Source organism: Neolamprologus brichardi, chromosome 11, assembly GCF_056152115.1.
Source record: "Neolamprologus brichardi isolate AB-2024 chromosome 11, ASM5615211v1, whole genome shotgun sequence".
Lineage (NCBI taxonomy): Eukaryota > Metazoa > Chordata > Actinopteri > Cichliformes > Cichlidae > Neolamprologus > Neolamprologus brichardi.
The window spans coordinates 12,112,244-12,136,021 of NC_142114.1; the positions used below are offsets into that span (position 1 = coordinate 12,112,244).

The 23,778-nt window shown below is 41.0% G+C and overlaps 4 protein-coding genes across 8 annotated transcripts in view; 1 reads left to right on the forward strand and 3 right to left on the reverse strand.

The window, feature by feature from the left end:
- Window positions 1–613: 613 nt before the first annotated feature.
- rnf144b (ring finger protein 144B) lies at window positions 614–12,017 on the reverse strand. Its single transcript, XM_006794772.3, has 8 exons — window positions 11,724–12,017; window positions 8,752–9,022; window positions 7,403–7,507; window positions 6,609–6,669; window positions 5,007–5,214; window positions 3,724–3,868; window positions 3,486–3,575; window positions 614–1,705 (listed from the first exon to the last, which is right to left on the reverse strand). Exons 2-8 carry the CDS (start codon window positions 8,914–8,916, stop codon window positions 1,532–1,534), a joined length of 948 nt encoding a protein of 315 aa, XP_006794835.1. The 5' UTR covers window positions 8,917–9,022; window positions 11,724–12,017; the 3' UTR covers window positions 614–1,531.
- A 2,518-nt stretch (window positions 12,018–14,535) lies between these two features.
- Window positions 14,536–16,887, forward strand: LOC118454504 (uncharacterized). Its single transcript, XM_035909548.2, has 5 exons — window positions 14,536–14,667; window positions 15,095–15,236; window positions 15,446–15,484; window positions 15,778–15,921; window positions 16,024–16,887. Exons 1-5 carry the CDS (start codon window positions 14,584–14,586, stop codon window positions 16,200–16,202), a joined length of 588 nt encoding a protein of 195 aa, XP_035765441.1. The 5' UTR covers window positions 14,536–14,583; the 3' UTR covers window positions 16,203–16,887.
- An 11-nt stretch (window positions 16,888–16,898) lies between these two features.
- On the reverse strand, window positions 16,899–20,041 carry drc9 (dynein regulatory complex subunit 9). Of its 2 annotated transcripts, none has more exons than XM_087847746.1 (10): window positions 19,958–20,041; window positions 19,603–19,723; window positions 19,408–19,442; window positions 19,194–19,300; window positions 18,974–19,058; window positions 18,715–18,861; window positions 18,542–18,616; window positions 17,628–17,759; window positions 17,457–17,546; window positions 16,899–17,068 (listed from the first exon to the last, which is right to left on the reverse strand). In XM_087847746.1, exons 1-10 carry the CDS (start codon window positions 19,991–19,993, stop codon window positions 16,958–16,960), a joined length of 939 nt encoding a protein of 312 aa, XP_087703872.1. In that variant the 5' UTR covers window positions 19,994–20,041; the 3' UTR covers window positions 16,899–16,957. The 2 variants fall into 2 exon arrangements, with proteins under 2 accessions (XP_087703872.1, XP_006794834.2); XM_006794771.2 differs by having other exon boundaries at window positions 19,194–19,316.
- Window positions 20,042–20,568: 527 nt separating this feature from the next.
- LOC102796662 (protein spire homolog 1-like) overlaps window positions 20,569–23,778 on the reverse strand; it is a 37,856-nt gene continuing 34,646 nt past the window's right edge. For all 4 annotated transcript variants that reach the window (XM_006794770.2, XM_006794769.2, XM_006794768.2 and 1 more), the window contains one exon: window positions 20,569–23,321. In XM_006794770.2, the coding sequence (XP_006794833.1) occupies window positions 23,066–23,321 (256 nt within the window). In that variant the 3' untranslated portion in view covers window positions 20,569–23,065. The remainder of the gene's footprint in view (window positions 23,322–23,778) is intronic.

Here is a 23,778-nt window from a genome sequence, read left to right on the forward strand (position 1 = left end):
GTGATATGAATTCTGACCCCACCATCTGAATGTCTCAGGAGAAATTGAGACTCGTGAGACCAGGCAATGTTTTTTTCAATCTTCTATTGTCCAGTTTTAGTGAGCCGCTGTAGCCCATCGAGGTTCAATGTGTTGTCTATTCAGAGATGCTCTCTTCCGCATACCTTGGATGTAAGAAGTAGTTATTTGTGCTACTGTTAAGAGAATAGTAGTTTGGCTAAACCCTGGAAACGGTTTCTCAGGAAAATCCCAGCAGTTGCTCAGTTCGAATTCAGCAAGTTGTCTTGATAATGGCTACATGACTACATGGATTAAGTTGCTGCCATGTGACTGGTTGATCAGGCATCTGCATTTGTTGTTGCAACCAAAGGAAGCAGAAGAGCATCTCTAGATACACAGCATGTTTAGCAGCTGAAGAGCAGAGCCACATAATGTTATTTACAAGATATCAACGATGTAAAAAGACCAGATAATGGGTCAAAGTTCATATGGTACACACTTATACCATTAAACTGGCAAGCGAATAACTTAAACCATCTTACAGTGCAGTGTTCTGCTAGGAAACCTTGGGTTGTTTAGGCTAGAAATGATAAACGTCAAAGTCACAGTCCAATGCATGTTCAGTTCATCGTGTTTATTTTCCATTTACAATGGCGCTTTTATAAAATATTTGATGCCGGAACATCAAAACAAATGTAGAAATGACACCATACACACATTCCCCATGAATACATATTAACACACTTTAGAAAAGTACACACTGTCCTCTTTAGAGCCTTTGGTCTGGAACATACGCCAGGTGGAAACAACAAGCATCTGCAGAAGAAGAGTTCTCTCTGTGCACCATTGAAGCCTTATCGTGTTTCGTATGAGTAAAGATTATACAGTGCACACATGGTTCCAGTTGCCTTCTCCTAACACCTTAGAATGTTTTGCATCACTGAGGCGTTTATAACCGTGCGGGATCCTGATGGTTGTCCATTTCCATAACGCTAAAATTATTTGCATAAGACAGAATGAAAGGCAAAGCAAATCGAACCAAGCACCAGGCACTGTAGAGCGAGGCACTTGAGCGCCCAACACTTCTGGTTTGGCTTCATGACATTTGGCACATGAGGGTGGCTTTGCACTTTAAACTGCATGTATGTGTTTGTGTAGGTGTGTTGGTGAGAAAAAGAGAGCCCTGTTGAGGGAGATTCACACCTATTGCTGTCTCCTAATTATCTTGTTGTGCCTCTGAAAACTGGCTAGGCAAATGACTTACATTCATTCTCCTCATATTTACACACCCACCATATAAAGTACGCGCTCTCGTGATTCAAGAGTGATATTTGAGCAGCCCTCTCACTGAGGCATAATGTAAAAGTCCAGAAAACCCGCTCACTTAGAGGGCTTTCAAAAAAAAAAAAAAAAAAGGTAATCCATTAGTTCATGAGTGTTTTTTATTCCCATCATGCAGCGCTTAAACTTTCCTTGGCAATCATGAGGTTAGCAGAGTGATCCTGTGCGGGCAGATGAAAGCAGGGAGCTGCTATGATGTGGAGGTGTCTGACTGGCTGAGGTCCTTCTTGCTCTTGTTCTTCTTCTTCTTCTTGTCCCCTTTGCAGGGCTTGCAAACACAGCACAGGATGCAGGGCGAGGCCAGCAGGAGGAGAGGTGACGTCACCAGCACAATGATACTGACTCCCACCAGGATCCCCACCACCTGAGCAGACACACAGCAATAAATACTGTTATTACTCTTCTTATTAGCACTGGGTCAAATGACTGTGTCAAAGGACTTGGTCATAATGGCATCAGAGATCCATCATCTGACTCTCCCTACAGAAGTCGTTCAGTTCCCTGTTTTGGTTTTATCGTTTGTAACTTTACTGTCTTCATTTTCTGTTTAGATTCAGTTCTGGTGCAAACCTTCTTTACATCACCTACCCAGCAATAAACATTCAAAAAACATTAACAGGTAGCTGGTAAACACAACTGAACTTTTGGGAACTATGGAGACTTAAAAAAAAATGAAATTAATGAAAGTGAACTTACATTTACCAGCAAGACAGAACCAGGACTTCAACTGTCAAGAAAAGCGACTAAAGAACGCAGTCGCTTTTTGAATACTAGGGCTTGCTGTGTGGTTTATGAGTGTATTTTGCTAACTAAGCTTGCTAACTTTGCCCGATAACGTAACACTCGTACCTCTTTTCACATTAAGTTCACTTTTGATGCCATAAAACCAACCTGGTGGCAGCTAAAATGCAACGCTCAAGTTTCTCAAGTGTGAAGCCTAAAAGAAATGAATGATGTTGTTTTAACAAAGTTCCTCTTTTATATACAGTCTGTAGTTTTAAATCACTGTAACTGTTAAAACCTGACAGACTTTATTTATGTTAAATTGTTAAATCATTTATTCAGTAAACTTGATACACATACCATTATATGAATAATCCCTGTATGTGTAAACAAATAAGGCACACATATATATGTACATATCTTCGTGGACTTCCTGGTTTTCTGTTTCCCTTTGACAACACTCCCATGCACAAGCTGAAGTCCGTGGAGACATGTTTTGGAGTGAAAAGGCATGGCCTCCACTTAATCAGATACAGCACATCTGAGATGATCAGGAATGCCAAACTGTGACTCAATCTTTATCGGTCAACCTCAGCAGCTTACCTCAATAATTCTTTGGATGACTGTATGCTGCCGTAGCAGGGCAGACAGTAATAGCTGTGGTAGTGGATGTGACATGTTAAATAACCCCAGATACATGTCTTATACCGATGTCAACATTGTTTTGGATATGTAGTTACACTAAGGGTCGGCAAAAAACATCGCAGGTTAAATCTAACCAGACTCAAGTACTTAAATGCAGCGGTGGAAAAATAATTTAAGGTGAACATACTTAGAGGACCTGTTAGGCAAGGGTGTAACCAGCTCTATAATGAGTTGTTTTGCACGAAACAACTTCGCTGCTGTACTTCGGCTCTTCACATACTTAGCAACCTGTACACACCGAGACGTAATCTGGAGATCCCAAGCAAACTTATCATGTGATAATGGCATTAGAGGAGGAGAAAGCAGATGGAAAGTAGGTCTGGTGGGCAGTTGTAATCTTTTTGTTGCATAGTTGGTGTCGTTATGGGCCAGGAATTTGAGATTAGCTTAGGGATTTGCTGAGTTTAAAGGACTTCTTCAATGAACTGTTGGAAAGCAAGAAGTCGTAAACAGCAAGCTATGTGAGGCTTTAATGTTCTTAAAGTGATATATAGTAATAAACCAAGCAGCTGATAAACTGAGAGACAGTAATTATATCCCATGTCTCATGGTGATTGAGAGCTGGGTTGAAGTCCAAAATCCAGGTTATGTGCTGGTATGATTTGACTCAAATCCAGTCCATATATACAACAACCAGGTGGTTCTGTGGTCTAATCCATTCAGACAATAGCAACATCACAAAATTCCACGCACTGCTGCCTTACAACTTGGCTCACCTGCGTTCTGTTCCACATAACCGAGGCCCTGGAGTGTCCCAGCTTGTTTCTGCATGGCCCCTTGTCATAATGTCTCAGAAAGATATCACCCTGCATTTAAACACAACATACACATGCATACAAAGACACGAACAGGTGACTATGCAGTAAAGGAAATATTCATTTTGAATTTGGAAAAAAAGTAAGAAAAAAAGAAAAATGCATCACAGCTATTGTTTAGTTAGCAGGGGAGACTTACATCCAGATTCTGCAGACAGTACCAGCAGAAGGTGTGTTTACAGCTTTTACACAGCATCTGTGCACAGCCTTGGTTTCTCTCGATGTAGATACCACACATAGGACACTGCTTGATGGGCATGTCGGAGTCACTGTCTGAGCGTGTCCTGTGAATTGGAACAAAGGCACACACGAGGAATGCCGTTAATGCCGCGAGGGCCTCCAGGCAGTGCGTGCAATCTTTATTTAGAGGCAAAGGTGAAGTGTTGTTATTCAAAGTAAAGTGGAACGCAGAGTCTTGAAGTTATGGTTAAGAGTTTACAAATACATATTTCTCAAGGCCGTTTCTTTAAACGCGCTAAAGATAACATCTCTCTCATTCTAGATGTCATGCAGCCCTCAAAAAACCCTGTTTTTGATTAATACGAGATAGCAGAAGCTATCGCAGCTCATGTGATGTCAGAAAACAATACTGCAAAAAAACCAAACAACAAATCTGCTCAAAAAAGACAAAGTCAGCAGGAGACAGAGAGCAGTTCCTTGTTTTAAAAGAGGAAATTGAGCATTGTTTTGGGAAATAAAACTATAAGATGTAAGATAAAAAGCAAATGCAAACACTACTGAAAGCCTCTGCAGGCTGAAAACCCCCCCAGATATTATGCTGCCACGTTCAACTCAAAATTGGATTTTAACTCATCTTTCTCATCCCCAGCGCAGGGATCATCACTTCACTGCTGTACAGTGAGGTAATTGGATCGGTGCCCATCCTCCTCCTCCTCTGTTTGGCACAGAGACAATGGAATTCCGATATAACTCAGTGACTCCCCAGTGACATCAGTCAGTCTGGCAGAGTCACAGCTCAGCGCAGCGCAGTAATGTCCCTGCTCAACTGGGACGCTTCTGAGGCACACTAAGTTATTAATCCTGAAATAATGTTTTTATAGAGCAAAGGGTTTCTACAGAGAGATGAGGAGCTACCCATCACTTATGTGATTCATTCAGTGTGCTGTGAACATCCTACACCGGTGAAAGTCTGGGATTTTCCTCATGGTGTAAAACACCACAATTGAAAATAAATGTAATCCACGCAATGTCAGAGAAAAATTCATCTGCCTCTGTCATTTCATCACATGCATGGCAACTGATTTGTGCAATCATGCATTGCTCACCAGTTTGGTTACAGCAAGTCTATCTCAGTGTCCTGACCTAATACCCTCCTCCAGCTTTTAGCCCAGTATCATTTCCAAAGTGCAGCTCTGTGGCTGCAGGCGGTGGGCAGCGGACCAAGAGGCTGGCTTTACTGACCTGCTTTGATGAGAAGGCGTCATCATGGCCTGCCGCTCGGGGCAAGCGTGGCCATCCTGCCAGGGCCCTCTGCAGCCGGAGCAGAAGACGGTGTGACAGGTCGGGCAGGGCACAGCGGCGGGGTGGCCTTCGGTGCTCTGCTCCACATTACACACAGCCTGACATTCAAGCACCGGGCACCAGGCTTTACTGGGGTCAAGCTTCACTCCTGTGGAGAGGAAAAGAATGGATGAGGCACATAGTCAAGATTTTGTAATTGAACTCTTTCTGTCAGTATCGCTATCATTAAAGCCACATGCCAGGAAGTAGAGTTAAAAAAAAGATAATCTAAAGCTCCAGTGGTTAGAACATTTTTGGAGTGGCTCAGATCAAAGATCACAGCTAGAGGACGATCGTTATTATTCACTGTAAACTTTTTTAAAGGAGCAGAAGCACTAATTAAATAAAACAAACTGTGACAAACTCACACAGAAAAAAACGTATTATTTTAAAATACCTGTGGTGGCCAATGGTACCAGCCTCCTAGAATATACACCTGTGGTATCAATTTCAAAATAAAATACAACATCCCATCACTCTTTTAAGGCTGAGGGGTAAAAAGCCAACGAGCATGAGTCATCATGAATAAACAGATTTTTCCACTGTTATCAAATTGTTTTGGGCAAGATTATTTACCTTTTCCCACCATTATCAAGTATTATTTATTGTGACGATCAGCTACTTTTACCTTTATTAGATGTTTTCACCACCATTATGAAGCAGTTATTAAGTAATCGTTGCTAATTATCGAGTAATTTTTATCATTACAAAATATTTTTTCCATCATCATCAAGCAACATGAAACAAACGTTTTCACCTTTAACATATAATTCTATCTAACAAAGGCATGCATTTGATTGGTTATTTCTGAAGATCAACAGTTTTCCTACAGGCTTTTGAGGAGTTGTGAAGAATGGGATTTTCCCTTTCTGAAAAAAATGAGCGTGACGTGTCGCAGACAAAACAAAAAGCAATCGTTGTGAGCTGACTCAAGCCCTTTACACTCCCAGCACATGCTTTCACTATGAATCATAACAAAAGGAACAACTGTAGTAAGACCGACTGCACTTTGCACTTTTTGGTTCTTCCAATAACACGAGTTTTATGATTTATGGACGGAGTAAACAATAACTGTTATTGGATTTGCAGTGTATTATTGCTGTGCAAATAGAAAATGTCAATATAGCTGCACAGCAAACTACCCCTTTGTTTGCAGCTTATAAATATCAACAGCGTTTCCCACAGAGGTGCTGTTTGCCTTCACAAACATTTACCTAAACCAGTAGTACACAGTTTATCTCCACTGAGAATCTCTTTTCTTCAGATTAACAGATTATTAACATGGGTGTCTTATAGCATTTCTTATAGTAGTAATCCCTTTATTGTTTTATAGCTAGAATTTAAGTAACTTCTAGGCTAAAACTGTACCAGAATTAAACAGGACACAAAAAAATGGCTGCAGGCCTCACAATATGCCAGGCATGTTAAGATAAATACTGGCTGGGACTGTTTGTGTGACCTGCCTGTCATCAGACAATAGCATGTAAACACAACAGTGCTTACCTCTCTCAAACTTGAGACGCAGATACAGCTCCACCTGACCTGCTGCTGCCAAAGCAGCTATCTGCAATCACACAGAGGTACTTCAGTTGTTTTACTGACTCAGATTTTATGATGCAGATTTCAGAGATGTGGAAAAAACAGCACTTTGGATACCATTAAATGATAACATTTTCGAAACCAAATTCTTTCATGGTGCTCTAGATAAAAATGAGGTTGTTTAGCATCATAGTTGACAATCTGACACTTCAAGTCATCTGCAATTTGCAGCATTATTTTCTAAAACTCATAAGCTGGTAAAAATGACACACTATGCAGTATTTTCCAGAAAAACACTACTAAAGGATGGACTTCCTAGCACAAGAGTCTTAATAAAGTTGTATTCTGATTAGCAGAAGATTAAGGAAGTGGCACTTTTCATGTGGTTTTGAGTCAGCATTTTCAGCCTCCCCACTGAAACGTTTACTATGTATTGTTTTAATGTTTCCATCTGACGTCATTTCATTTATAGCTATTCACCCCTAAAACCAAAACTAGTTTCTTCAGAACTGTGATTAAGGGTGGATGTGCAGTATTTACACGATTTACACACTTTAAAAAGACAAGAATGAAAGTCCAGCTTCCTATTTCTTGAGAAGTATGGAAATGGCCTTTATGTCTGAAACCAAACCGGTTGAACCACCAACATGGGACATTCGAGGAATGTGCAACAACAAAAACGCAGATCACTGATCATGTTTGCATTTTATCTCCTCTCATCATTTTTTCTGCTAGGTGCATTGTTAAACAGGCCGTACCTCTGAGTCCAGCAGCACTCCAGTCTTTCGGCACGCCATGTCGGGGCAGGTGATTGGTGCCCCCCCACCCTCCATTATGGCTAGCTGAACATACTGCTGCAAACACTGGAGAGGGAAGAAGGACAATAGGGCATTAGACTGGATGTTTAATCAGACAGGGAGAACTGTCATATGCTCGCCAGCAGCATTTTATCTGAAACGAGCGCAAGAGCTCAGAGAGCCACAATGTTACTCAGGACGAAATGAAAGGAAGCTGTTGGGTTAAACCGGGCAGCTGAAATGTCACAGAAAGAGAGCTTCCTCACGAGTGCTCACAAAGTCAAAAGTCATGTGTTGCCCAAGCCATGACATTGGGTAAGGCAGGAGAAACTGTGGAAGCACTGTTCAAAAAAGCAGTGCTGTTTTCAAAAATTAAAGTTAAAAAATTCTTTAAAGAAGAAAAACTTTTGCATGAGCACAAACCTGTGCTTGCTTTGTGAATACAGCCCTCACACAGCATGAAGCACTGGTCACACAAACAGAGCTGGAACAACACCAGCAACACGGTGTGCTCTTTAAGCAGACAGAAGGAGATGGTTCACATTTTTATACTAAAGATAAGTACGTGTTTCGGTATCAATTTCCCTCGCTGTGTCGTACCCTGCGCATGTACGTGAGGTTTATCTGTGCGACCTTGTGCGTGCCGCTCTGACAAATGCAGCGAGCTTGGAAAGAGATTAACACCTGCCACTATCTGGCTCCGTTTTGATATTCAGGCAGGCACGCTTGAGACCAGAACAGTGCAGCAGCAGACCTTTGCACTCCTGTTATAAATATTACAGCTCTGTTATCTAAAGATAGCGCTTCTCATCATCTCACATGAAGGAGTGAAACTGAAACTCAGGATAAGTTTGTGAGTTTAAAAACAACAAATAAAGAACGAAGCGATAAAGCACATGAAAAAAGAAATTCCACGGACAATTCAAAGACGGTAAATGTGAAAGACAGACAGCCCTGTGTTGAAATCAGCATAATTTTCATGGAATGGAAGTGTGATAGATTTGCCTATAAAAGGATCTATTATAAGGTCATAAAGGAGGAAGTGGTGTTGTAATAATAAAAAAAGAAAAAAAAAATCTCATTCCAAGTAATTTAAACATTTGCCTAAATTGCCCAAATTGTAAAAAGCTGGTTTTGGATCACTGTCCTGAAATTTTCAGCACCTGCAGGAAATGATGAAATGCATGAGAAATGAAATAAATATATTTATATAGCTTGACACATGCACTCTGAGTCACTGACTCAAATGAAGACCTGGACACGATGAGCAGCACCTCCTGAAAAAACCTGAATGCATCATCTGTACCTACCGCTGTGCAGTAGATGCACTTGCAGCTCTGCAGTCCTGTGGTGGCTGTCGATGGCTGCTCGCTGAGGCACAGTTTGCAGAACACCTGCAGGTTGGCGGCAGCCTCGGGCGTCTCCGGCGCTGATTCCCGGGCTTCCCGGCTCACGGTGGGACTCCCGCTGGCCATGACGAGGCGAGGGCGGCCGGCAGGAAGAGAAGACACGAGGATAGACGAATCAAGCCTCTCTTAGCCTTTCTGCTGGGAACGGAGAGCAGCCATGGCCTCCATGTTCCTAAAAAGCAGAAACAGCACTAATCTATTTGTCTATTCAGTATGGGTGTAACTCTTTGCTTTGCCTTTCCTGTCAGATAACACTGCACCCTCTTTCTAAAAACCGCCATCCCTTCTGCCTGCAGCAATGCCCTGTGATTGTTTTGTTAAATGAGTGACGATTACTCACAGCTTAAAGCTGCGTGATGTACGAAGCAAATTTGAGTTATGTGTTATTGCTACAGTAATATGAAAACAGCCTCATTATCCTTTGTTGTGTCTCCATATATTCTTGCCATTTTCAAGTCCAGAGTCCAAGGCGTGTGTTTACTAAGCCCGCAGTTATTGAGCAGCGCTTCATTTATCCTGACAGGAAGAACTGGCTGCTGACTGTCACGTCCACTTTACAGAAACACGGCAAAGTCTTGTGTAATTATAGGTTGGAATTTTGTGAACATAATTCCTCAAGAGACTAAATTACATCAGGGGAAAGGTGGTTTTGAACACTCTGAACTGTATTTAAGTTTAAAAAGTATTAAAAGCAATTAGCCGAGACAGAATGGTGATGCTTCACGTTGTCTTTGCTTCAGTATTTAGTTGAAGCTGAACCTCTGAATCGGGCTTTGTGGGAGCAGCATGGTGACCTTGTTTTTGCGTTTATGGTGACAGCCTCTGTAGCGCCCACTGCCACAAATGGGAGAGAGCATTCTCTGAGCTAACAAAGAGAGAACGACAAAAAAAAACCCCAATACAAAACAAAACAAAACTAGGAAATATGTATTTATTCTCTGAAATGCCTTTCAGTGTGTGTATTATCACATCATTATTATTAGTCTAAATGACATGTGACATTCCCAGTGATTTCAGTCTGGACCAAATTAGTGAACTGGCTAACCAGCCAATACCAACATATTACCATCTACAAAGCCACAATGCAAACCTTCTTTGCTTATGAAAAAAAATAAAAATAATTATGGACTACTTATTTTAGGACAGCAAGACAAAGGTGAGTAAAACTCACTCTAGTCTGAACTTAAAGGAAACTCAAGTCACCCTCCAAAAAATCCCTTTTGGTTCAGTCCTGTTCCAAAAAGCATGAGAAATAATAACCCCATAATCTGGGATTTGAGATTAATCGCGTGGACAACAGTGGTTGGACAGAGAACAGGGTCACACAGGAAACTGTGCCGTTAAAAAACACACTGTGCAGCCTGAGCGGCTGCTGAAATCACACATGATCTTGTACATGATGTTCTCTGCTTCAGCAGCCTATTAATGTTGGCTGGAAACTTTGGAGCCGTTCAATCAATATAGCAAACTCCGCCACTGGTGTCCTCCTTTGTAGTGTGTCAATGATCGTTCCCTGGTAACACACACGATAGCTGGGCATGCTGAGCTCTGTGCACGTTGCTATTTTTGCACAGTCATAGTCTGCTCTCCTGCACTACTTTCAGGCAGACGTGCTGAGCCGGCTGCAGTCATCGTCCCACAATGCCGTCAGCCTGTCCTGTCCTGCCTGAGCATAACCACCCCTGTGGTTTCGCATGGGAAATTACAGCTTTCGTGCCTGCTAGCCTTGCTTCATGGAAACTCCAGCATTATTAACAAAGTGAAGCATTCATCCCGAAGCAACTTCAAAGTTTAGAACTTAAGATTACCTGGGTAACGTTCAGTCAACATATCACACAGGCGGAAGGCTTCATATCTTAGAAAATTTGATAAATCACATTTTTGATTGTCGTCTGCCTTTCAGATCATGGATAAAAAGTAATTGTGATGTTTTCAGTGCTGCACACACAGCGAGTGTAAGGTGGAACAAATGATTACTTTGCACCTAAATTTGAATAATGCAAAGTCCTAACAACTGGAATCTTTAATCCAAAGCCTTCCCTTTCAGAACTGTCCTTCAAAAACACACACACAAAAAAAAAACCTTCTGATTGTAATCCAAAAGCTCACATTCAACCTCGAACCTCCACTGTTGCAGCACTTCCTTAATTAGAATGCTTTTGTGTGCAATTGCTTTCTTTTTCCGTGTGGAAGCTGGCCATTCAGCGATTAAAACCCCTCACGGATCAAGGTCTAAATGGCATTCCAGACATTGAGGGCAGGGTGAAGTGGGGTGAGGTGGTGGGGATCAAAGCATCATTGTTGACCAGGGAGGCAGAAACGGAAAAACCAGATCTGCCTGGTAAAAAGCTGCTGCTGCTTTCACACAGACTGTCACTGTGCTGTGGAAGGAGACAGCAGAGAGTGTGCACTGGGGTAGCAGAATTTATATGGCATCATTTGTACGTTTCAAATCACACCATGTGTGTGTCTTTTGGGGTTTTTTGTTTGTGTTTGTGTGTGTGTGGGTGTGTGTGTGTGGGGTGCATAGAATAAAATGGCACATAAAGTTGAAACATAGCAGAAGGAAATGACAGTGTGGGAAAATGTAAGCCTTGATGGTAATGCACACCAGATAATCACAAGTGTGCTCAGTACAGATATGATTTAAAGGCTGCCTTTGTGCATGCATATTCCCAGACTGCTGATATCTGGTCTTTCTGCACTGCGATCAACCACAAACACACACGTGAAATCTGAGACATCTGCAGCTGTGTCAAGGTTGTACACCAGCACAGGTCACAGAGCGCTTTTTTCATACGCTTTTTTATGATACCACCTTAATGAACAGCTTTGAGGGTGGACAGTACAGGTACAAATGGTGCGGAACCTACCTTCCCTGTGGACCACTGGGCGTAGAAGCAGTCTGAGTCCAGATCCACAGCCGCAGTGCTCTTGTTACTGTGGCACAGACACATGTGTTATAACACAGTCTGGTGCTGTAATAACCTGCTGTCAACGCCTAATGCCACTGCGGCCGCCTCGATACCGCCTCCTCCAAGTGCGTTGCGGGATTAAAGAAAATCTAAATCATGTTTAACCCTCCTGCTCTCTCCTGTCCTGCTCTCTGCTTGTGTCTGAGTTTCGGTTCTCCTGCCTCTCGTCCCCATCCAGGAAGCTCTTTGCTCTCCACTTATCTGGACTCTCGACTGCGCCTGCTGGCTGCTTCAATAAACTCATGCTGCTTTCAAGTACTGTCGGAAATGTTCCCGCAGGAACAAAAAGAAGGCTTGACATAAACGATATTCCTGCAGCATACATTTTTGATGGCACGGTTGTTGTCTGTAGTAGAAATAACTATGCCAAGTTCATGTTATTAATTCAAGCTCAGGCTATCAGAATTTACAATCTTAAAATGTGGGCATTACTTAAGTAAAGGGGCTATTTGCATTTTGGGACATTTTTCGGAGCTACTTGTGCACGAGCTAGCTGAGCCATAGCTTGTGACTTTACGAAGCAAATTCTAGCTAAAAAAAAAAGAAAGACGAAGGAAAACAAATGCAGTTTTAATGATTACTCTTAGAATAAATATTCAGCATATCTACAAATCCTTGCCTCTTCGAGCCCCCCAGACAGAAAAACACTTAGTTCACAGTGCAGCAATTTCCTCTAGGGTTCTGGTACACCTAGCAACCACAGCCTCATAAAACAAATCAGAATGGCCTCTGTTGCCTTGGTGTTGTGGCGCAAACAGTGGTACAAAAATGAAAAACAGATTATGGTGCTCAATACATACAAAATCCACCTGTATGCAGATGCTCTTTAATCAGAACAATATGCTTAATGATAACATATAATTATTGTTGTTATCCATATGTAATGGTTATTTTTTAATTTACCGTTCAGAAAATTTCACTTTGGTGTGGAGTTCTGTTTCTGGAAATGAGCAAATTTGTGAAATCTACAATATCATAAATAAACAGGTCTACCACAACATCTTGGTGCGACATGGAAACCCTTCTCTATGGGAATTGATTGGGTCGTACACCAACGAGACAATGGCACCAAGTATACTTCAACGGAATCTGGAGTACTGGAACTGATGGAGTCTGGACTTAAATGCTATTGAACAGATTTGGAATTTAGTGGTCTCAAAGATGGATCGCAAAACACGTTTCATCCAAAAGAAGGAAGCAAAGAAACTTGTGAAAAGTACATAAAATAATGGCAGCAAAAATGCGAGCTGCTGTCAAGGCTAAAGGAGGCCATACAAAATATTATATTCTTTGATTATTATGTGTGAATAAGGACTGTAGTTATTTCAGTTTGTTATTTGCTTAATAAGTAACAATATCATTTTTGGTTATAAACGCATTTTTGTTTGCATTTTCTTGTCTTTATGACAATTATTATTAGGCCTGTTAGTTTGTTAAGATTGTTACTCCAACTGCTCAGTGCCCTGAGGTACTGGTCCCGATAGATTGCAGCCTCCTGATGGACTACAGCCCCCTGCAGTAATCTTCCTTGCCCGTCTGTGTCCTGGATGTATACAGGTGTGCAGAAATGGAGAAAGATGTAAGAAAGATATCATCTTACGTAAGATGATATCTTTCTTACATCATTCTCCACTTGTAATGCAATAACCAATTTTAGAGTTTTGTGGTCAAGTTTATGATGAGGCATGCACAAAAGCTAAACAAGGGGTTTGTGGTCATTGTTAGGTTACATGACGGGGAGCAGGCATCGATATTTAAGGCAATGATGATTAGATTTCCTTTTATAGTAGCTTTATACTCTCACGGGGTTAGAAATCAGACATATGCCTTGTGAAACATCTGCTCTAACCCGCCCAGCTTCGACAGGTAAATGCTACTTATATAATAATCGGGCATGGGGGCTAGAATAAGCTTTAATACATTACAATTAAGAAAACATTTTAAAAGTTTACACTAATTTCTGGGTCTTCGTTGCTGTGTGCCATATTAGCTTACGGTAGATGCCCACAGTTTGCCTCGCTACATTCAACAATAGGACTGGCCTGAAACGGAAACAGTAAGCGTGTGCGGGGATGCCCCATTACCTCATGAGAATGACTGGTTATTGTTTATCTTGTTAACACTCTTTATCTGCTTTATATACATCTATACCTATACTTATTTCATGTAATGCCATAATTTAGAAGAACAAATGGAGCCTATGATATCTGACTTTATTGGGCGTATTTAAAAAGATTTCACTCACACATTGAAAAGATTTCTCTGTTAGGCTACCCTGCTAGCAGCCTCAGCAGGCTAACCACAAACCAAAACCTACTTGCACGAAGTTGCATCATTTCATGCTATCGGCCTCGATGCTACAGTGCAAAATATAAGTAATTTAGATTTGATCGTGTCTTTTTTGTTAATTAAATCATTAGGACATGTTTTGGATTTCAAGGGGAAAATAAAAAGTCCGAGGTTTAGTGAAGGTCGCATCTGCGTGAAAATAAAGAAAGAAATCTTTAACTTAGTGTTTAGCAGCATCTCTAATGTTACTGTCTCATCACAATATCACATCACATAAAACACTAAAGTATAACAGAATAATGTCCACAACAATACAAACATTACAGAGAAACCCCTCTAACCTGAAGTTAACTGCATGGAAACCCCGAGTTAAAGTACGCATGCGCAGGGGCTTTTCCCAAACTATGGTTTATCAGTCGGCGTGAGTACGAGCTCGTCTCACAAGGACAGTATCACAAACAGGCGAAAGATGGATAGCACTGACCCTCTGCCACTGTCTCCTTTTATTAACAACAGCTTTGCAAAGACGAAAGAAGGAAGCTTGTTAAATCAGGTGAGATTATTTAGAGCTTTCTGCTTCAATAACGGGCGGGATGTCATGTCTCAAATCTGAGTATGCCTCTCTTCTGTTAGTTATCATGTACTATTGTAGAATACCATGTATTTCATTTCACTATTTTTAATGTGGGGGAAATACTTTTAAAGTAGTTTTGCTTCAGTTTAAAACTTCTTTGGGATGTAGCACGGTTTCCGTGTTTTGTTTGTGAAGAAAGAAAATTCTCGTCGACTTGTTGTAGGGAAGAAGTCACGTGACCTAGATATAATACACAGGTGGTCTGTCCGGGTGGGATGTGGTTTGGAGACGAAAAAACCGCCCACTCAGTTGCCTCTGCAGAAAAACACGTTTTCATTTTAAAAGAAGTGATGTCATCCATACTCATATTTTTTTAATGTATTTTTTTTGTGCCCCCTCCCTCCAGGTGATGCCATCTAAAACCTCCACCGTGGCCACCGTGATCCAAGTGGTGCAAAGAGTGGTGCAGAACAGCTGCATAAGGGCCTGTCAGCTGCTCTGCCTGCCTTTTGACCCTGTGATGTGTGAAAAAGTCACATGTTGCTCAGGTAAAAAAAACAAAACCGAACAAAAATGACCTTACTGGAGGTAGATTTTACATTTATTCTTTACATAACTATAATTGCACAAATACATCTGTTTATTTGTGTTTTGTCGTTATATTCATGATGAACTTTCAGTTTGTCTATGTAAGCTGGAAAGATAATATGTCATTAGTAAAAAAGTAACCTTATAACCTCTCTTATTGCCTTTACAGCTGAAACTCATCAGCCCAAGGAGAATAAAAACATTCAAGGTAACATTTAACTTTATATGTTTAATAAAACGTTGGCTTCCTTAAATCTTTTTTGGTAAAATCTTTTGCTTCCCCTTTTCCCCCATCTTTATATTTTCCATTACATATTTTTCACGAGCCTGGAGGCGTACTGCATTGCGGTTCATTACACATATTAATTGTATGCGTGATGGAAGTTTTTTAACTCCAACCAGCTTTCGCCGTACATTCAGGAACTTAAAACTGTGACATCACTATGGATCAACAACTTCTCATTTTCTCTTCCCTTTTCTTCTGCTTTCCCCCTCACACAGCAATGGCCCTTCAGAGTCCGCCGTCAACAATACTGATCGTCAACATCAGCAACTCCACGTTGATTGACTGCGTCATTGGAAACGGCACCCGTCCGGTGGTCGAGTGTCAGCCTCTCATGCAGGAAACTGAGCGCCACATGAAAGGTGTGTAACAGCAAAGCCTGGCCAGCTGAACATCTCTTTAAAATATGCTATGCCGACTGCACTCATGTGAAGTGCAAGCTTTTAATTTGAGTTGTGTTACAGGTCAGATGAGGTTTAGCTGCTACGGCGGGAAACAGGAGTCAGCACAGGATGCTGCTTTGCCACCACTTCTTCCATCAGAAGAGCATCCGAGTATCAGCATCCACAGCTCCCACGTCAGCTACACCATCATTGGAGACAACAACAGCATGCATGTTGATATGAGCCAGCCGTCCAACTAAAACGGAAGATTCACAAGTGTGCCACATGTACACACACATGCAGACTCAAGAAACACTGTAGCCACGATTATAACTTCAGCTTAGTATCAGGGCAAGGGCAGTTCATTATTATAAAACACAAAAAAAGAGCTGTTTTGTGGACATTTTGATTGAATCGTGGCTCAAGAGTTGGGAGTTCGCCTTGTAATCGGAAGGTTGCCGGTTCGAGCCCCAGCTTGGACAGGCTCGGTCGTTGTGTCCTTGGGCAAGACACTTCAGTCGTTGCCTACTGGTGGTGGTCAGAGGGCCCGGTGGCGCCAGTGTCCGGCAGCCTCGCCTCTGTCAAAATGTAGCTTGCCATCACCAGTGTGTGAATGGGTGGATGACTGGTTGTGTAAAGCGCCTTGGGGTCCTTAGGGACTAGTAAAGCGCTATACAAATACATTTACCAAATGTTATGTTATGTCTGTCACGCCATGATACGGGCTTGGGTTAAAATGTATGGCCTATGGTCATTAACAGTAGACTATTTAGTAGTATTTATTGCCAGAGGTAATTTTGATTTCTTGTGTCTCTATATTTGATATTGCTTAATATAAAATAACTGTGACTTTGATATGTACATAAAACTGAGTAAGAGGACTATGAATGAATGAGTTTTAACTGTTGTAACGGTAACTGCTATTATATTTATAATAAAGACTTCACATACTGCATTAGTGTTTGTTTTTATTCATATCATCATGTCAATGACATTCAGCAGCACTATCAAAAAGTCATTTCTTCTTTTTCTTTCTTTCCTTCTTGTTCCCTTTCTTGCCTTTCTTAGCTTTTTTAAAACCGCAGAGTCCTCGGCGTACGATGCAGCCTCTCCACCAGGCCTGCAGCTGCACAGAAACAGGGATTCAGTTCAGTTGTATTTATACAGCGGCAAATCAAAACAACAGTCACCTCAAGGTGCTTTATATCGTAAGGTAGACCATACAATAATACATACAGCAAAAACCAACAGTCATATGACCCACTATGAGCAAGCACTTTGGCAACAGTGGAAAGGGAAACCTCCCTTTTAACAGGAAGAAACCTCCAGCAGAACCAGACTCAGAGAGGGGCAGCCGTCTGCCGTGGTTGGGAATGAATATGCCGCAGTCCATGTTCATTCTGCCTGCTGAATACCCTCGTATTCCTTAGCGTTGTTCTTGAATACGAGAATAACCGAACTTAAAGAGCATGAACTGTGCTGGCGAGGCCTGTGCGCCAGTTGGATACTGTTACCTTGGTGGCAGCTCTGATCCGTGCCTGCTGTTGGTGCAGTTTCTCTTGCTCCTCCCTGTCCTCCATCACCATCTGCTCCATCTCCTTGAACTGAAATCAGGAAGTAATTGACATTCACTTAATAACGAACTAATTAGCATCTGCATCTGTTCAGCACCGTGAGCCGCCGACCTTCATTTTCATGTCCTCCAGCCTGTCTAAGTTCAGGTCCTTTTTGAAGCACATGTTGTGGAGCTGCTTGCTCTTCTCCTGCACCATCTGCTCTGTGTGCTTCTGCAGCTCATGCAGCAGCTGCTGCAGCTCCTGATCAGCAACAGTGCAAAGTTAGGTTCACCATATTATCAGCAATCAAATTAATGAGATAAACAGTCTTCTGGAGAATGACGAACACAAAAAGATCAGCTACTTGATAAAGATGAGCCCAAACCACAGAAACGATGAATCCATACAAGCGACAAACCAGGAAATAACTTTTTAGTTTCAGAGAAACTGAAAGGATTTGAGAATCTTATTCCTCTCTTACACACACACACACACACACACACACACACACACACACACACACACACACACACACACACACACACACACAAAACAGCACAGTGTTGGTTTAGTTTGAGTACATCTCAAAGCTGCTTTGCAACCCACCTCCCCCGCCGCGTCTCTCTGTGATAGTATTTCTGACTTTATCTATAACAAATGTCATATTTGTTGTCATCGATGCCTACCCTGTTCTGTGCTAGCGACTTCCTTATGCTCTCCATGGATACAGATAAAATACCAGGGAAAAAATTACAGCAGATGGAAATCTTCTTTTAAATATTGAGTGATCTCAAGTGAACTGCTCTGAAGCTAATTTAATTATGTAGCACTAAATCCCAACACAGTTGCCTGAAGGTGCTTTATATAGTATGGTAAAGACCCCACAATAATACAGAGAAAACCCCAACAACTACATGACTGTCCATGAGCACGAACTTGGCAAAAGTGGGAAGAAAAAACTCCTTTTGGAAGTACAGCTAAACTAATCACAGCCTCTAAGCCACACAGCTGCACAATGCTGCATATAGTATTACTTCACCAACCTCATGCTGCCTCAGCAGGAATTTCTGAGACTCCTTGTAAACTCTCACCTCCTCCTTCAACTGTTTCTTCAGCAGCTGAGACAGGATGAGCCAATAAAGGTGATTATTTAGTCATTAAACATTTGACTTCTAAATCTAAAATGTAGAGCCGAGCGTCTTATATTTGGACCTACCTCCAGCTGCCCTTCCAGCAGTGCCTCAGCCTGACTGGTCTCACTCTGGCTCTTCCTGAGCTGCAGCCCAGTGTCGTTCTCCTTAGTGTTCTCTTTGATTCTCATCTTTAACAAATGATCTTTCTTGTTTGCTTCATGGTGTATGACCTGCAGATACAGGCCCGGATGGAGACCAAGTAGTGGGATTACTGAACTCTTATTTTTTCGACCCTTACAGCTATTCATGAAGACAGTCGTTCCCTATGGGTCAGTTTCTTACCTGCAGTTTGAGAGTTTTCTGTTGGAGCTCCTCTTGTTGTTTCAGAAGAGTCTGTCTTCTCTTGCCCACTTGTTTCATTTCCTCCCTGAAAGGAGAGCGACTTACATTATGATGCTGATTATTTCTCCATGTGTTTTTTCTCCTTGTCTTCTATTTGGAACACCCCCCTTCTTTTTTACCACCAAGGTCAGAATTACTGGCAAATCATTCAAAGAAGAACCTTTTCATATTCGTATCCCTTCTCCTCTGCTCGACTTCCTCCACAGCCTGCAGCAGAGAGCTAAAACACTGTTTCTCCTCCAGCTCCAAATGTAGCTTGGACATCAGCTGTGAGATGTATTCACTGCAGTGAGATGAATTATTGAGAATAAAACTTTATACTCGATAATGGCTTTGTTTATTTGTTTGTTTTCAGTGTGTTCTGTGCTTCTTACCAATCCCTTGTCAACTTCCTGAGCTTGGCTTTCTCCTGCACCACACACACACACACACACACACACACACACACACACACACACACACACACACGTAATGTAATAACGCCCAAAATACAGTTTTTCACAACACTGCTAGATCAAAGCAGCAGGCAGCTGTTGACAGATGTTCCCGTGGTAATACTGTGAAGTCACCTGTGCAGATCTTTCCCTGCGTATCCGCATTGTGAGAATATGTCCCAGTATTTCCAGCTGGTGTGAACAGTCCTCCAATACTGCTACCAGTCTCAGACTCTGAATCCTGGATAAACACATCCTGTAGAAAATGCAGTGATGAACAGATAGATTCAAAGTTACACTCTTAAAGATGGGTTATTTTTAGCACGGCGCTGTCTAAGAGCTTGCTTGCGGAAATAAACCACAAGCTCTTAGAACCTCGGAGACATTGGCACTGGTGTGTGAAGGCTAAAAGTTAGGCTCGGCGCTAGCTAACATTTCCGCTTCACGACAAAGAACATGGCAGGGGTACCAGGCAAAAACTGTGGCTTACTTCTCTCTTTCTCGCTTTGTGAATACCAGTAACCATTTCTAACACGAAACCAGAGCCCGAGATAAAGTTGAGGCTTTATGTTACTATGGTAACAAGGCCACTCCCCCCCTTGTAACTTTATTGACAGAGTAAAACATTTACAGACCTATTTAACACTCCGTTTGTTTACATTTATTTATTAATATAGAAATAAATGTAACTTCAAATTATGTATTCATTAATAAATAAAATCTAAAGGAACAACTTGTTTTTCCCCCGGTCAATCAGGCATTATAAAAGATCATAACACAAAATTATACAAAATTTCCTTCTTCTGATTGTCTATTTACAACACCATTACTACTACTATTATTATTATTACTATTATTATTGTTGTTGTTGTTCTGTTTTATGATTTGGTGTTTTATAGTTAAAAAGAAATTTAATTATTTTCATTAGTAACCCTCATGGGTATCAAATTATGTTCCAGGACTGAATAAAGACTTCCTACCATCTCTAGTAGGCACTTGGAGACACTTGAAAAAACAAGACATTATGTTTTTGGATACTTTAAAATAAAAGATGAATAAATAAATTATAAGGATAAATAAATGATGAGGCTGTGGTCAGCTATTGCATTACAGTTTATTGTTTATACTTGTCATTTGTTGCACTCTCTGCAGGGAGTTACAGCTTGAAGGTAATACAGACTGAAGGTACAAGCTACACTGTAGTACATGCATGATGCTGTCTGTCACACTGAGAGGTTTCTTCTGAAGACTTCGCAGCCCTCCTGTTCTCCACAGATGGACAATTTCCCTCTCAGCTCTACAGCAGTCTCATTGTCAGCACTGTCATCTTTGAGGCAACACACCTGAACGTTAGAACAAACCCTTTGAAACGATGTATGTACAGTAACAGCAGAGGACTGTTCAACAGATGAGAGCGATAACAAAAGGCATCTTTTAAGGCAAAATATGAAAAGACGTGGAATGCGATGAAGTGTAAAATAAACATCCAGGCTGTGAGGAAGTTATATCTCTCTGCCAGTGAGACTGTGAATGACAAAAAATAAATCATAAAGGCATTGTATTAACATTAACTCTGAGTGACTGAAAGCTGGGCAGCGTGCTGTTATTTTATGTATTATGATTCATCTTTGCAAACATACAGAAACAAATCATTAACGTGATTCATGGGAAAGCAAGAGCGTTGCATCAGTTTAAGGTATGTTTTGAAAAGATGCTGTAATGCACATATTTCAGGTAAAATACTTAAAGGCAAATCTGAACCATCTGGGTCATAGTAATGTCTGAAATTATTATTATTATTATTTTTGTTACAGTCCTAAAATTGTGTTTTTCCTCAATCAGCCTCTGAGTAGGAGTGAGGGGATCGCAGGTGAACTCAACATTTGTTAGATGTTTTGATTCCCTTTAATCAAAAATACTTTGCTTGTGCTTTTGCTTCTCCCTAGAAACAGGTGATGTCATTCATATGCTTCCATTTCCAAGTCGGGATTTAATGATAGTTGGAGATTTTTGCTTATAAGTTATCTGACGAGCGTCGACGCTCGTCAGGGTGCAAGGATAACTTCACAACTGATCAAAACTGGTTCATCACAAAAGTGAACTCGGATAGATTTTGGTGAGATCATAATTTTAGACTGATTGGAGAATTAATTAATGTTATAACTTGTCTTTTGAAAAAGTTCAAATCAGCTTTATTTATACCACACAAATTAACAAAAAAAAGCACCTTAGAGATATCTGTGCATACCAAGTGGTGTGCAGTTTAAAAGATTTTAAAAGGCATTTACCAAATAATGGTAGGGACTAGAAATCTCAATAACATAGCCTCAGCTGTGTTTTGACCTTTTTTCCTCCTAAAGCACCTTTGATAAGATATTTCTGAGAAAGGCAAAACTAAATAACTGGAGCACCACACTGCTGTCACTTATCCCTGATCTAAACCACCTGCACAGATCTGATTAAGTACATTTATAATATTTATTAGCATTAAACACTGATAAATGTTTTTCTTTGTTTTTCAGAGGGCATTTTGGGCTTATTTTAATTTCTATATTTTTGTTAAAATCCTTGTTTATCATATACTGGGCCTTGATGGAGCCAGATCAACTTTATTCTGATTGGCTGCCCCTCACAAACACAACGTTTGCATGAGCTTTTGACTCCGAGAGATTATTTAGACATAGGCTGGTATCAGTATTTGAATTGTGGCAATGTTTAATATATTACAACAATATATAGATGGCAAAAGAAAAAGCATGACAGGAGTGTTTTAAAGAACTTTGTCTAATTACATGAATATTTCATTTTAACAGAGACTGGAGCGATTGAGGTGGTCTTCCTCCATTAGCAAGACCACTGCATAAATCAATAACTACATCAGGTGACATATATATTTAAGGAGTTATTATTTGGCACTATAGTCAACATAAAAGCAGGTGATATTTCTCTTTGTGTAGGAACCTTTGGAGGAAAATAAAACGGGTAATTTATGTTGAATTCCTCAAGGAAGCATGGTTTCAAGAGCGCTGTCAATAGCAGAGAGGAGTGAGAGTCTCCCTGAGCATCATCAGCAAAAGTCTGAACTGAAAACAGAGGGTGACATTTTATCGAGTAATTATTTACTGTACATACATGTAAAAAACTAAATTATAGCCCATACAAAATGTACAGTTTGATCTTCTTTTTGATGACCGTCACTCTTAGTTTACAATACGATCACTTTTCTGTTTTGTGCTTTTTATGTGAACGCGAGTTTAGGTGGAACAGACCGTGGCACCATCATGGAGGAAGGAAGTCAGTCCCCTTTGCACTTTGTCTCTGTTGAGTCAAATGCCTGTGTCCACACATTAAAGGTATTTCTGTTATATTAATGATATTATTTAAAAAAAAACACAAAAAAAGACTGGCAGATCTACAGTATTGTCTAGAGAAGCTGATCACGATCGGGACACAGCAGCCAGAAACCTCACTATCCACCACTAAGGTTCTTACAGCCATTCAGGCAGCTTTCTCCAACTCACGTCTACTAATACAGTAAGATCATATCCAGTGTTGTGCCATTGGAGCTGGAAGCAGCCAGAAGGAGAGATACAGAGTTTCAGATTTCATTGATTGTTCGTTCAGAGGGATGGTACTCCTCCCTTCCTTTAGGGGAGGACATGTAGAATGACTGTGTCTTGCGTTTTAAGCGAGCCCTCTTGGTGGCCAGTGACAGACTGTGTTTGCTGGAGGCGATTATGTCACAGATGAACTTCTTGCAGTCCACACAGACCTCCATGGTAGCCCAGTCCTCCGTCAGCTCTGGGGGAAGCTCCAGTTCTTCATGAGACTTTAAAGAGCCGTGCTTCGAAAACCTACAGAGACAGAAACAGCAGAGGAGCTCGGCTTGAACGGGAGCAAAACACAACATTGTTTTGATATATTAGCAATGTGAATTAGCTTTGGTTTCAAATGATCTAAAATTTGCATTCATAGCTAACCTAATCGATGGATTAGCAATTAAATGTGTTTAAAAACAAAAAACACATGAAACAACTCATCCTGAAAAGACTTAATGAAAAGTTCAGTCATGCATGATAATACAGGTAAATTAAATCCAAACGTCATGATTTTCTTGCTGCTTTTGTGATAAGGACGCTGAATGATTTGGTATTTGAATTTGATTTTGACAATCAGCCAAGCAGTTTCTGATGTAGTAGTTGCAATTTTATCCACTAGATGTCAGCAACACCCAACAAATCTTCTGACTGAAGAGGACACGCTGTACCAAGCAGTAGTAGCTACAATGAATAAGGCCTTTACTTTGCATTG